Raw genomic sequence first — 14,131 nt, 5'->3', positions numbered from 1 at the left:
ATATTACACAGTGCTTTAAGTTGACAAAAATAAGTGCCGGTACTCCCCTTATTCAACTGATGTCAGGTAAATTAGGCGGTGAGTAACAGCAGATGATTAAGTGATATATTTAAATACTAGGACATGATCCTGATTTTTAAAAAGAAAATTGTTTTATTGAATTTTCCAAACAAATTATGTGTACACAAGAAAACGCTCACATTCACTGGTAGACAGTACCCGAGTTGTAAAAAAAAAGGTCAGGGGGGGATGGTGGATTTTATCATATGGGGACAGATAATTTGTGCTGATTACAAATAATATAATATATTACAAATAATAGCAGTGACCAAAACAGCTGCAGAAATACTGCAGGAATGACATAGCAGCAGTTAAATGCAGCCTTCTGTAAGCTTTAAATATCCACTGGGCTTACATCAAATACATCAAAACACAACAATAAAAAACAGTTTTCTGAACTTATCAATGTGACTCTGTCCTTCAGGATAAGTAAAATGGATCACTGCAAAAACTCAAAATCTTAACAAGAATATTTGTCTTATTTCTAGTTAAAATGTCTCATTTTAGTAAAAAAAATCTCATTACACTTAAAACAAGACTCATCACTGGAAAAAACAACAATTTTCACCTGTTTCAAGTAGAAAAATCTGCCACTGGAACAAGGTTTTTTTTGCTTTTTTGCTATATATATATATATATATATATATATATATATATATATATATATATATATATATAATGAATGAATGAATGAATGAATGAATGAATGAATGAATGAGTTTTATTTTTGTGTCATGTTCGAAGACCCATCCCTTATAGGATTATAAGACACCAGAAACAGAAAATCATCAATATACAATATCACACTCACTTGGGAGCTACACAATGTACACCAGAAAAACAAAATAAATAAATAAAATAAAAATACTTAATATTTCTTTCTCCCCAACAAAATCCAGAATGGATATTTTCACGTATATGTTACGTTTCTTCGTTTATCCCACGCTTTCTCTAAATAGTCAGCAAGTGCAAATACTTTATAATCAAAAATCCATTTGAGCTTCTCAGCATCACTTACCCACATCAAATCCAAATTCTTACACCTATCAAATAATTTCTGACGCAACTCATGATACACAGGACAATAAAATACAAAATGGAACTCATTTTCAATATCCTTAATATCACAGTAAAGACAAATCCGCTCTTCTTCTGGGAGTATATGTGTTATAGATACAGATACATGTGTGTGTATATGTGTGTGTATATGTATATATATATATATAATTGTTTGAAAATACTACAGTATGTAGTGTCAAATTGATTGTCAAGTTAGTTAAATAATGGACTAGGCAGTTTTATCTTTTAGTCTCCACAAAATAAAATGTTTAAAATGTTATTGTGATGTAGATATATACACCAGTATGTGGTCCCTTTATTAGAAAATTACAATACAATTGTAGAAATGGTTTTATGCAATTTAATCCTCAGAATTCAGAGCAGCTTTTTTCTATTGCAGTATTATAACGATGCTGTGGCAATTTTAATAAATTGCACAGACATGACAGACAGGAAAACTGACAGGTAATTCGAGAGACACTGTGGCCCCCTGAGGTTATAATAATGCCCAATATAGCATCCTATATCCTTTATTTCACAGAAAAATATAAGCTCTCTAATGAAATTATTTTTTCCCTATTTTCACCAATTATTGTATGAAAACACTTGAGCAAAACAAATACTCAGAATTTTCAAAATTGGATTTTTAGTTTTGCTTAATTATTCCGAACTTTTTTGTTTTGATAATAAATAAAACATGTCACAGTTCAAAGCCAACTTAGGTTCTTATATAAAAAAAAAAGACAAAAAAATGTCTGTTTTTATGGTTTTAATGCAATTATTGCTAGCACAGATTTATATGAAAAAAGCAATTAAAAAAAAACAAACATCTTGATTAGACAAAAAAAAAAAAAAAAAAAAACACATTTGTAAACCCTGAAAATTTGAACTATTTACACACCCCATGATGTCCATACAAGGAGTTGTCAGTTATTCCCACAGGAATTTACCAGTTTAATAAAATCTTAAATAGTCCTACTTCCTCATCAATTCAGGAGGGCGGAGTCTACCACAACTTTCTAGAGGTGTAGAAGTTTAAACTGGAGAAGGTGGAGTTAATGCTCCGGCATCTGTCCGTCACATAACACGTGGTCTTTACATAAGAACTAGGCAAGTCTTTAACATCACAAAACAAACACTTTCATTTTATCTTTTTTTTTTCCATATATGATAACTAATATTTGCATATTTTAAGCAGACTGAGGAATTCCACGTTTGATAGAAATGTCAAAAATCACAAGCGAAGCCTTCAGCGATGTCATCGAGTCCTGTGATAATCACCAAGTGGCAGAGGAAAAATTAAAAGTCCATTTAATGTCTTTATTATCACAGCTCATTGGACCAGACATTGCAAATGGAAAATTTAAACATACAGGTTTAGCAAAGTATTTACAAACAAACCAAATTAAAAAAAAAGTAATGACACTATTATATTGCAATTATATGGATCATGAGGTGGAAGCAACAAGAAAAAGGCTAAATATCTGTTGTTCTTTTCCTTGTTAGTTACATGAATTATGTTGATTAAATGTCAACATCAGAGAATCAACTCAGTCAAATCTTTTGAACACTTATTAAAAAAAAAGATACAAATTTGACGATGAAATATGTACATATACCAAAATGCACAGAGAAGGGTGAAATAAGGAATTATTAAAAGCCTGCATTAGTAGAACAATGGAGGCCCTGAGAAGATACAAACATTTTGGTTCTTGTTGCTAGATACTACGGCGCGTGCCAAACTGCACTATGCTTTATTGATGAAAAACGCTTATACTCATGCTGCGAAAATTAAAATTTTGGAGAGGAAAAAAAATAATAAAAAAGGATCAATCTACTTCTTGTTGGAACTTGCTGTCCCAATTACGCAGTCGTTCACCTGTAAAAGAAAAACAAATACAAAATATAAGAAAATATTACACTCAAAGGAAATGCACATCATATCCACGTACACGTCACTTAAAAGGAATATATAGGAATCACTAAGACGATAGACAATATAGTTTAAAACACAACTGTTCATCTGTTTTGAAGTGAACTGATATCATTCTCAACATTTGTTTAAAAGATATTCATTTTCCGATTTGATATGAAACCAAGCAAAGACCGACAACCAACTTAAATAAGGAATCAGGTCTTTGACTCGTTTATGGCACATTTTAAAATCAGGCCAGTATGTATAAAAATTTGACCTTATAATTAGGGTCTTGGCTGGATTGATCAGTCATTAGTTTTATTAGAGCAGTGATGTTTCCAGTTTTTTGTCCGTTAGCAAATCATCCTGATAGATTTTACTGAGATGTTTGATGCATCAAGTAATAAATAGAGAAAATCATTAGAATTACTGAGATTTTGTGGAAGGATTAATAACAGGCTCTTGTGTACTTTCTTTAACAACAATAATAATAATAATAACAATAATAAATAAAATATGATAAAGTAAGGGGAATTTTAATAAGATGAATGAAAACCAATAATTTATTGATACAATGCTTTTTACTTGCTTACCTTGCTGGCAAAACGAAGGGAATTGAGAGTTTCCCCAAAGCTGTCCGGCTCTGGGGAAATGTTCACAAACATGAGGCTGAGGAGACAAAAACAAAACCAAACACGATCAGTGTGAACCAGGAGTTAAGCAGCTACAGTTTTACCGCTTGGTTAAATCTGGCGATTGACGCCACATTGTGTGGTAGGATTAAATGAAGTATGCAGAACTCACGTTTTACTGTTCCCTCCCAAGCAGCCCTGAAGCAGGTAGGTCAGCTTGGAGTTCCTGTACGGAACATGGCTCTCCTGGAAAATAAATTCAATGTATGTTCAACCAAATATACAAGGCAGCATGTTTCCTCAAAGCTTGTAGTGAGAATGGAGGGAATGCGCATGACGTCACAGCGGGTTTCGCCAACTGAGTGGCAGAAAGACTGAGTGGCAGCGTAGATTTTCAGTTTGAGGAACTCGAAAACATTTTAAATGGGAAAGAGCTGTTGTGCGATCGACCGTACTCATAGATTTAGCAAGAAATTGGAGTTATCGTTTTACAGACAGCCGAAAAATAAGCTTAAGAGAGACAAATGGATCGCTGCAATTCACAGAAACAAATGGATTCCAGGCACCGAAACGTGGATTTGCGGTTCCCATTTTGTATCAGGTAATGTTAAACGGCCAAATCATAAAGTTCGGTGTCCTCATCACTTTAATTTCTATAACAAATCCTGCCTTGAAGTAGGACCAAGCGTAAATACTTTTGTATGCCTTCAAGCTTTGCTTTGTGTATTTCCCCGGCGTAGAAATTAAGTACATATAAATATCAGGAAACTCGATTCGTGGCCAAATATTACAGGACTGTCTCAGAAAATTTGAATATTGTAATTTTCTGTAATGCAATTACAAAAAAAAAAAAAAAAAATCATACATTCTGGATTCATTACAAATCAACTAAAATATTGCAAGCCTTTTATTATTTTAATATTGCTGATCATGGCTTACAGCTTAAGAAAACTCAAAAATCCTATCTAAAAAAATTTTGAATATTCTGGGAATCTTAATCTTAAAATGTAAGCCATGATCAGCAATATTAAAATAATAAAAGGGTTGGAATATTTCAGTTGATTTGTAATGAATCCAGAATGCATTTTTTTAAAATTGCATTACAGAAAATAAAGAACTTTATCACAATATTCTAATTTTCTGAGACAGTCCTGTAATGTCCATGGACCACTGGTTCTTCAGGTAACTGTACTGGTCACTGTCAAGTCCAACTGCCTTTAGTTTATGTGTATGTTTGCTGCTGCACAAGTAAATTTCCCCTCTGGGGGAATCAATAAAGTTTATTCTATTCTATTAAGCCGATAATCGGCTGTTATCCCGTCTTTTCCACTAGTTGCAGCCATTTTTGCTGATGTTTTTCCACTCAGTGCGAGTAAGGGGGCTGGTCCAGTGGGAAAGTGACGTCAATGCAGACCCTCTATAAAGATTATTGCTAAGTCCTCTATAAGCTGCAGAGCCTCTGAACGAGGCATTAGACCGTGGTCGGCAGGTTCTCCAGGGGACGCACCTTATTTGCCAGCGCGCTGATGACGATGCCCAGGTTGGACAGGGAGCCGTTGATGGCCGTCATCTCCCTGAAACGCTCACCCTGGGACTGGCTCTTCACCATGCGCTCACTGCCGGCCAAGTCCACCAGGCAGAGGGAAGCTACGAGGGATTAAACAAACAACCGCAGCTTGATTTTAATCAAGACTTTTGTTTATTTATATGATTTTACATCAGTTTTAAAAACAGGAGTCTACTAACATTTGCATTTGACATCCCTGCCGGCATTCACTCCCTCGATGTTCAGCTGGAAGACGGAATGGGAGCGAGACGAGCGGTCATTCTGGGCCGTCTGGGCCGTGGAGCGGTTCTGCTGGGCCAGGAGGATCAGACCGAGAACCTGCCGGCCAAGACGCAGACGCGGTCAAGTTCATATTACAAGAAGAGCAGAGAAGAAAACAGAAGTTTAAATATAATATGTGAAAATAGGTGAAAGCATCATGCTAATTAAAAGAGGGAAGAAGAATTTAGTGAATAAATAAACAGAGCTGATCACTCGCCTTTTGGTTTTTGCTCTTATTTTTTTTTTTAAATCTTATGAGATTTGTACCACTACACCAGTGGTCCTCAACCTTTTTTCAGTGATGTACCCCCTGTGAAATATTTTTTCAGCCAAGTACCCCCTAACCAGCGCAAAGCACTTTTGGTTGTAAAAAAAAAAAAAAAAAAAAAAAGACCTAAAACAGAGCACTGTGCCATCAGTAACTGATTTATAAAACATAAAAATATTGCTGCTATGCTTCAACCACGACTCCATCGTTGGTCCAAGTGATTGACAGGTGAAGCCAGGTGGCATTTGACAGGTTAGGTGGAACCATCCTGGTGTGGGGGATACTCTGCGGTTTTAGGCTAATAAGTTGAATAGCCTACTCCTGAAGATAAAATTCATTTTATGAATTTAGACTTATATTTTCCTCAATTATTTATGAAATATTTATTCTTAAAGGATTTTTTTTTTTACTTTTTAATATATGTATATTTTAAAATCTCACGTACCCTCTGGAGTGCCTTCACGTACCCCCATTTGAGAACCACTGCACTACACAACCTCTTCTTAAAGGCAGCTAAGCCTTTGTTTGAAGCTGCAGACTTTAGATCTTATACAATCATTCATAACAAACCACCGCCAGATTCCTTTGTGAATCAGGAGACAACAATGTCCCCAACTGGTTTACTCATTGAAGGACAGAGTTTAAATGAGGGATAACTAATGATTGTTTAAAAATATAATAATACTTTTTCAATTTTGTCACAAGGCCAAGACACGGAAAAGATTGCCCTTGATTTGCACGACTGCCACTTTACACATCACAGAAGTACATTATAAATCAAAACAAAATTCAGATTTTTTTCCCCTTCTTTGTTCATGACAATGAAAAATCTATTCAATTCTATTTGAATTATCGCTTGTAAGATCATTGAAGTGTAAGGTCGGCCTAGCTTTTCCTCTCCACTAATGCAGTGTCCCTTTAACTACACTAGAAATAAAATGAAATGTGCACAGCTTGAATTAGACGGTCCATCAATTGATCCTTGTGTGATTCTGTATGTCTGACTCATCCTGAAGAGTCTCAGCACATATCCACAAGAGAATGATGCAGATTTTCATTTTCATATCATAAACCTAATTGCACATAACGGTCAGTCACCGTAAGAGTTTAGGCTGGCCGGTCGTACCTGATCCTCGGTGTAGACCTTCTCGTAGGTGAGGTTGGTGACGGTCACCTCGTTGCTGGCCGTCTTTCGGATATCGTGCTCCGGTCTCTTGCTGGCCTTGCCGGTGTACAGAAGGTCTCGCAAGGTCTCGTTGTAAATTTCAACAAAGCTTGCTGTGTAGTTAAACTGAAATAAAAAAACCACAAATATTGAATAATTCATAATTAGGAAAGTATTCACTGACAAAAACGCTATCCATTGATTTAATGACAAGGTTTTGTTTTGGCTTTTTTTTGCACTTCTGCAAAAAGAACTTCAGTTTAATAATGATATAACTACATTTAACTTTTCTCACTCCTGGGGACCAAATTAAACAACTTATAAAGCAGCATCTCAGCTTTGGTGGCTTCGACCACTGTTGATGCGTTATAAAGAAACTACTACAGTTCTTCAGAGAATGACTGAGACGATCTTCTCCTAAAACGGACCTCCCAGCCTTGCGCTCCCAGCTTCTCGCTGGCTCTGAAGAGTTGCTGCACGGCTCTGGGAATGACACCCCTGGCCTCGTCAAACTCATTCCCCTCCATCGTGTACGTCTTTCCACTTCCTGTCTGACCGTAGGCAAAGCAGCAGACATTGTAGCCATCCAGTGCCGACTGCACCAGCAGAGAGATCTCTCCAAAGATCTGAGAAAAATACAAAAACAATCTCTGAATTTCCTCCTTGAGACAAAGCCTCAAAGTAAAGAAAATACTGCATTTCTTTATAGTAACTAGATGTTAATTTGGCCCGTGTGCATTGCTTACATCCTCCTGTGACGCCTGGGGCCCAAACACCCGGTCAAAACTGAAGTTATAGTTCTTGTGAGTGTCTGCAGTTTTGCCTGTGTGAGACTGAAAAGCAGAAAAACTGGGAATTCAGTTCTGAACAAACAGTTTTCAAAATGATAATTATGCCTTTATAGGCTGCAAAGAGCATTCTCACCTCCTCCGTTTTGGCCAACATTATGGACTTGTTGTCGCTCGCTGCAAGTTGGATATGTTGGCTGAGACCTCCGTCCACTAGAGGGCGCACTCTGCAAAACACCCGTATGTTACCCTGCAAGAGGAAAGTAGCAGACACATTAACAGAGGAACACCAGGGGCCTCATGTACAAAGGGTGCGTACGCACAAAAACGTGGCGTACGCCCTTTTCCACGCAAACGTTCAGATGAATCAAGAGTGAAATGACCGTGGAAATGTGCGGTGCCCGACGCCAACTTCATGGCTGGCGTACGCACGTTTCCACAGCTATTGGTCTGTTGGCGACACTTAGTGGTGATGCTGGGAAACCGTTAATAATGTGAAAACAATTAGCCCTCAGAGTGATGTGCACATCAGAGACACACTGATGAACAATTAACACATTCAACTGTCTGCAATTACACGAGTGGATATAAAAGCAAAGTGGTGCAGAAATACCGTTAACAACAATGGCAGCTTTGGCAGTGTTAGAAGATATCACAAATGGCGCAGTAAGAAGAGAAAGAATATTTAGCCGGTTTTCCTAATGTAATCGGAGCTATCGACTGCACACACATTGCTATAAAAGCACCATCACTGGATGAATATGTGTACGTTAACAGGAAGCATTTTCATTCCATTAATGTACAGATTATATGATTAATTTATGTTATTTGTGAAGTTATTTCTTGGAAAAAGGGGCAGATCAGATAAGATTCTTGCTTCTTACTCTTGTGCTTGGATTCATGCCTATGCACAGTTTCATACATCTGGATTTTTTTGTGCGTAGGACGTTTTCTGGATTTAAGCGTACGCCATGTTTCAGTAGGAAATCCACGCAAGTCTTTGTACATGAGGCCCCAGGTGTTCTTTCAGCTGGATTTCTGCACAAGTAACTTGTCAACTCTGCCCACGAACAAGCTGGCAGGCCTCCTGCTGGGCCGTAACACCAGGCTGCCACTTGCCTTCAGCTCCTGGATGGTGTTGTGCAGACGCCTGCGCTCCATCTCCCCGGCATGGAGCTCGTCCGTCTGCTGAGCCACGGTGTCTTTCAGAGAACGGACCTCTTCCTCGGTGTCTCTGAGGGTGGCCTGCAGGCGGGCCATAGTCGACTCCTGCACCGACAGTTTCATCTACAGAAACAAAAGACGCAGGAAAAGTACAGATTAGTGATGCACCGATTGTTCGGTAACCGAAATTGTTCGGCGGGAAAATGGCAAAAAAACATTTTCGGTGTTCGGTGGAATAAGTGGGAAAAAAAACAAACAATTAATAACGGCGTTGTAATATAAGGAAATAGACTGGCCGCTCCTGTAACGGTTGCGCACCACAAACATAAATCTTTGGCCAACCAAAAACATTCACCAGGAGGTGGAACCAAAACAACATAATGCTGGGAAATTGTTCAATAAATATTTTCTACCTTGTAATTTTGTAAAAGATTTTTTTCTTTGAAAAGCATGACTAAATCAAATTTATTTGATTGATGCAATGGTGAAAAAATTGGCAAAATAAATGAAAAACTGGGAAGAACCATGTTCGGTATTGGGCCAAGTGTTTATTATTATTTTCGGTTTCAGCCAAAACATTTCATTTTGGTGCATCACTAGTACAGATTATTAGAATTAACCACTAAATCACTCCTGACTGGATTTCAGCAACCAGCGGTAATAACCTGCTGCCTTCAGCGGCCGACTGCTTACCTTCAGAGTCTGCAGCTCCGTCTCTTGGCTGTCTCGGAGGGTCTCCATCACTTTGTATTTTCCTTCTAAATTCGAGAGCTCCTTCTGAAGAAAGCTCTTCTCACTCGACACTATTTCCAGCTCCTTACAGACTCCGGACATTTCCTGCAGCTCTTCTTCATACTTGCTAGAAGTCCAAGAAAGGGACATTGTATGGGCTAAAAACACAAAATGTTCACAATACGAATACTTAATTGAATGCACTTTCCAAATAAAATTGCCCTCGCACCTGATCTGACTCCTCTGTGTCTCTACTTGTTTCTCCAGTTGGGCGACTTTGGTTCGAGTCGTCGTCATCGAGCCCTTCAGCGTTTCGTTTTCTTCATTGACAGATTTGACCCGTGTCTGGTAATTACGGATCTTGCCCTCCATGTCGCTGACTTTGCCCTTCAAGTCCCACGCATGCCGTCGGGGTGCTGCAGTACCGCCGGCTAACAAGAGCAGCATGTTTATGCCATTAACGCTAAGCTTACGTTCCAAATCACATCAGAAAATATCATGATTGTATTTGTCATTCGCCTTAAAAAACGCATCACACAATATTATGAGGAAGTCGTAGTCACCTGTTTTTGTAGGAGCAGGTTGTTTGACGTTGGCTCCTCTTGGTGCAGTGGATGCTACAGGTGGTTTTGAAACACCTGATGGAGGATTGAGACATTACATTAAACAAACATGGTCATGTGACATCAGGATCTGTTATCATGATGATATACGGTGATTATGGTAGAACTTGCACAGCTACTGTACCTCTAGAAGGAGCCATGGCCACAGTGGCAGCTCCTGCACCTCTGATGGGTCTAGCTGTCGGAGGAAAAGATTTCAGGACAAAAACTTAACAACAAACTGGATAAAAGATACAGAGGTTTCTAAAAACAAATGTTTATGATGTTCAGAACAGAAGTGAGTAGGTGACTTACAAATAGGTGCCCTGGATGCTGTTACAGCCGGCCGCTTGTCTCCTATAACTGTAGCCGCCACATGTGGTTTATGTAGCTCATGGTCTTTACGTAGCCTTTTCTGCAAATATGTTAAAAAAAAAAAAAACTATGTGAGAGGAATGTTGCAGATTTTGTTTTAGAAGAACAACTCAACATTGTGACTTTAAAAACAGATCGCTCCAACTCCGGTAGTTTGAGGTGCAGCAGCAGAATAAAACGGAGAGATCTCCCATAAACACCCACCTGAGCAGGTGCCAGGTCCTGGGAGTTTTCAGAGCTGGTAAGAACCCTCTTGCTCGTCATGACGGGCAAGCGGGACATGTTCTGCAGAAAAACCAACACGTGAGCCCGGGTCAAGGGGTCAAGACCAACAACACAGAAGAAACTGCATGTATTAAAGCTTCTACGGCTTGTTTTGTTTATATATTCTGGTCTAATGCAATGTTAGCATTGACTTCATGTTCATTTGTTGTTTTCTTTTCTTTCATTTCTTGTGTATTTGTATTCTTAATTTGGAAATGACCAAAATAAACAAACCTTAATGGTGACCAACCCCTTTGAGCCTACATGTACTTCACATTTAACTTCACAATATGTTTTCTGATAAATAAAAAGACCCAGCAATGTGTGGAATACCATGACAGCTGTTCAGCAAATAAAACGCGGTTGAATTGGTTTGATATTATGAATTCATAACCCATATATCATAGACTATATATCACAAAACAGTAATTATTAAAAAGAAATCATATATATGGGCATATATATGCCCATATGCCCAAAGAATTCAACACCCATAAAACTTGTGATACATAACACCGATTGTTTTCATTAAACCTCATTAAATCAGCCCATAATATGATTTTATAATAATTACTCTCTTGTGATATATAGTGTAGATGACCATGAACACATCACAAGCAATATGACCAAAATCAGTGGTATGTATCACAAGTTTTATGGGTGTTGAATTCATTAAACCACATTAAATCAGCCCATATATATGATTTTTTTAATAATTACTGTTTTGTGATATATAGTCTAGATGACAATGAACACATCACAAGTGGTTTGACCAAAATCAGTGGTATGTATCACAAGTTTTATGGGTGTTGAATTCATAATATCCAATATCAAACCGCGGTAGCAAATAAAGACAACAAAGATGCTTAACAAAAAAAAAAAGGCAATCTTCAACCTTTTCTAAAACTGTAACCACAGTTGCAGCTCTAAGATTAAATACAAGGTCCAGTAACCATATATATAAGATCTTTAAATACGTTTCACATGCAAAGCCAGAAAAACACAACAGCTGCACGCATCTGTGACACCAAGAGAAGTTATGAAATACAAAAAGACTATCTCAGTTTTCCAAATCAAATCAAACTTTATTTGTATAGCACTTTTCATACAAATAAAAAATGCAACGCAAAACGCCTTTTGTATGTTGTTTTTGATACAACATGTTAAAAATTTTAATATTTTAAAAATATAGAGCCTGTTTGTTTTGTAATCTCCACTGTAGGTGATTTTTCAGGAATATGGAAAACAACATTAATGGTTAAAATAACACGACACAAGAAGCAGCTGAAACACATCCCACTGATTTTAAGGTGAAAGTTAACTTTTTAAAACGTAAATTATTATTTTATTATTATTATTTTTTTATTATATTATAATATTATTATTATTATTATTATTTTTTAATTATTATTCTGTCTTACAGACACTGGTTATTATCAGTAACTTAAAACCAGTAAATGCACGAACTCCGGTTTGCTTAAACATAAAAGCTTCAGTCACAGATTCTTAACGTTGTTAAAAACGTTGCTAAATTAGTTTTTCTACGGTACGTCTAAATATGGGCTCAATGAAATGATCATAATCTGATAAATAAAATCAAAATACCTGAAATCCGGGTTGTGTCTCTTTTCGGTTACTCTCTCCTCGACCGTCGGAACCGTTTGGATTTGAAATCGCGTTGTTTTGGACGCGCCTCAGACGAGCCGCTCTGATTGGCTGAGACAACGCCCGCCTTTCTTTAGCTCGCGTTTGATTTGTTCACCGGCGTGTCCAACCCGGGCGGGGTATACACTGTTGGCTCAGAGCGATCGAGAGCGATGGATAAAACATCGCTCTGTGTTGGCTTATCTTTTTTTTTTTTTAACTTTATTAGCAAATCTTGCTATACAAACACTATACAGGACTGTCTCAGAAAATTAGAATATTGTGATTGTCATACATTCTGGATTCATTACAAATCAACTGAAATATTGCAAGCCTTTTATTACTTTAATATTGCTGATCATGGCTTACAGCTTTAGAAAACTTAAATATCCTATCTCAAAAAATTAGAATATTCTGGGAATCTTAATCGTAAACTGTAAGCCATAAGCAGCAATATTAAAATAATAAAAGGCTTGCAATATTTCAGTTGATTTGTAATGAATCCAGAATGTATGACATTTTTGTTTTTTTAATTGCATTACAGAAAATAAAGAACTTTATCACAATATTCTAATTTTCTGAGACAGCCTGTATATGTGGAACAGCATGACTGTTCAAACCTTTTGGAGTGATATGTGTAATTTTGTGTCTGAAAGCATTGAAACTGATTTCAAATTATTTTGGAAGGATGTGTTGTTTGATGTTTTTGTCCATGTAACGTTTAGAACAAAGCCAAAAGAAACATGTATTATTAATTTGTTGATTATCCTTGCAAAATTCCACATCTACAAATCCAAATTCGTACAAAAAACCCTGTTACAACCAAAAACGTAATAACGGCCAATAACGTAATAACTGCCAATAATGTAATAATTTTGGCCATTTCCAATGTAATATAGCCAATAGTGTAATAATGTGCCAATAATGTAATAAAAAAAAAGTTTTATTACATTATTGGCACATTATTACACTATTGGTTGTAACAATCCCGACCCCCCCTCTATATCAGATGAACCTGCTTGTATAGCTGATGAACCTGGCTTTCTGTTTCAAACTGAAGCTAATTCTGATCAACAGTCTATGGCTAACTCTTTGGTTGACAATGACATTGAGGATGCTGGAAATGAGCTGGTAGGCCAATACCTGCCTCCAGAGATTTTATCAAGAATTATTGAATTTGCTTTAATTCAAGATATGTCCATGCTGGGGATATTTAATCGGGTCTCACACTTATTGCAGGCACTATCGGCACCATTTCATCCCAACCTCTATATCAGAGAAACACTTGAGGAGAGCCTAGAACTAGAGAAAGAAAATGACTGTTCTATTAGTGTTATCAGAATCAGAATCAGAATCAGCTTTATTGGCCAGGTTCGAACAATGTCCAACAAGGAATTTGACTCCGGTAGTTTCGCTCTCTATGGTGTTAAGGTGTTAAATAAACAAATGAACAATAGACAAAAGTGGAATTTCTATGTACAAAATTATAAACATTTAAGGTGCAGCAGTTATGAAGCTGTACAAGGCTGCTGGACGCAACAGTGGTCTGAGCACAAGAATAAAGGAGTTGTTTAGCAAGGACAGCCGATGGATGAAAGCCTGGATACTCCTTACTCATCTGACTTTCGGGCAGTA

At 37.2% G+C, this 14,131-nt stretch overlaps 1 protein-coding gene across 1 annotated transcript; it reads right to left on the bottom strand.

The window, feature by feature from the left end:
- Positions 1 to 1,895: 1,895 nt before the first annotated feature.
- kifc1 (kinesin family member C1) lies at positions 1,896 to 12,519 on the bottom strand. The gene is made up of 17 exons (XM_061741385.1): positions 12,458 to 12,519; positions 10,793 to 10,873; positions 10,529 to 10,628; positions 10,359 to 10,412; positions 10,175 to 10,249; positions 9,841 to 10,042; positions 9,573 to 9,738; positions 8,835 to 9,002; positions 7,852 to 7,965; positions 7,674 to 7,760; positions 7,356 to 7,553; positions 6,889 to 7,053; positions 5,413 to 5,551; positions 5,174 to 5,313; positions 3,839 to 3,912; positions 3,628 to 3,703; positions 1,896 to 2,998 (listed from the first exon to the last, which is right to left on the bottom strand). The coding sequence occupies exons 2-17, from the start codon at positions 10,868 to 10,870 to the stop codon at positions 2,954 to 2,956; spliced, it is 1,881 nt and encodes a 626-aa protein (XP_061597369.1). The 5' UTR covers positions 10,871 to 10,873; positions 12,458 to 12,519; the 3' UTR covers positions 1,896 to 2,953.
- Positions 12,520 to 14,131: the final 1,612 nt, after the last annotated feature.

The sequence above is a fragment of the Cololabis saira genome, chromosome 15 (genome assembly GCF_033807715.1).
Source record: "Cololabis saira isolate AMF1-May2022 chromosome 15, fColSai1.1, whole genome shotgun sequence".
Lineage (NCBI taxonomy): Eukaryota > Metazoa > Chordata > Actinopteri > Beloniformes > Belonidae > Cololabis > Cololabis saira.
This window is presented reverse-complemented; position numbering and strand designations above follow the sequence as displayed.

What these genes read in the sequence shown, in the direction of transcription:
- kifc1 (XM_061741385.1), bottom strand. Translation starts at nt 10,870, where the DNA reads ATGTCCCGCTTGCCCGTCATGACGAGCAAGAGGGTTCTTACCAGCTCT. An exon ending in AGGACCTGGCACCTGCTCAG is followed by an intron (nt 10,629 to 10,792) that starts GTGGGTGTTTAT and finishes ACATATTTGCAG; the next exon opens with AAAAGGCTACGTAAAGACCA. An exon ending in CAGGGATGTCAAATGCAAAT is followed by an intron (nt 5,314 to 5,412) that starts GTTAGTAGACTC and finishes AATCCCTCGTAG; the next exon opens with CTTCCCTCTGCCTGGTGGAC.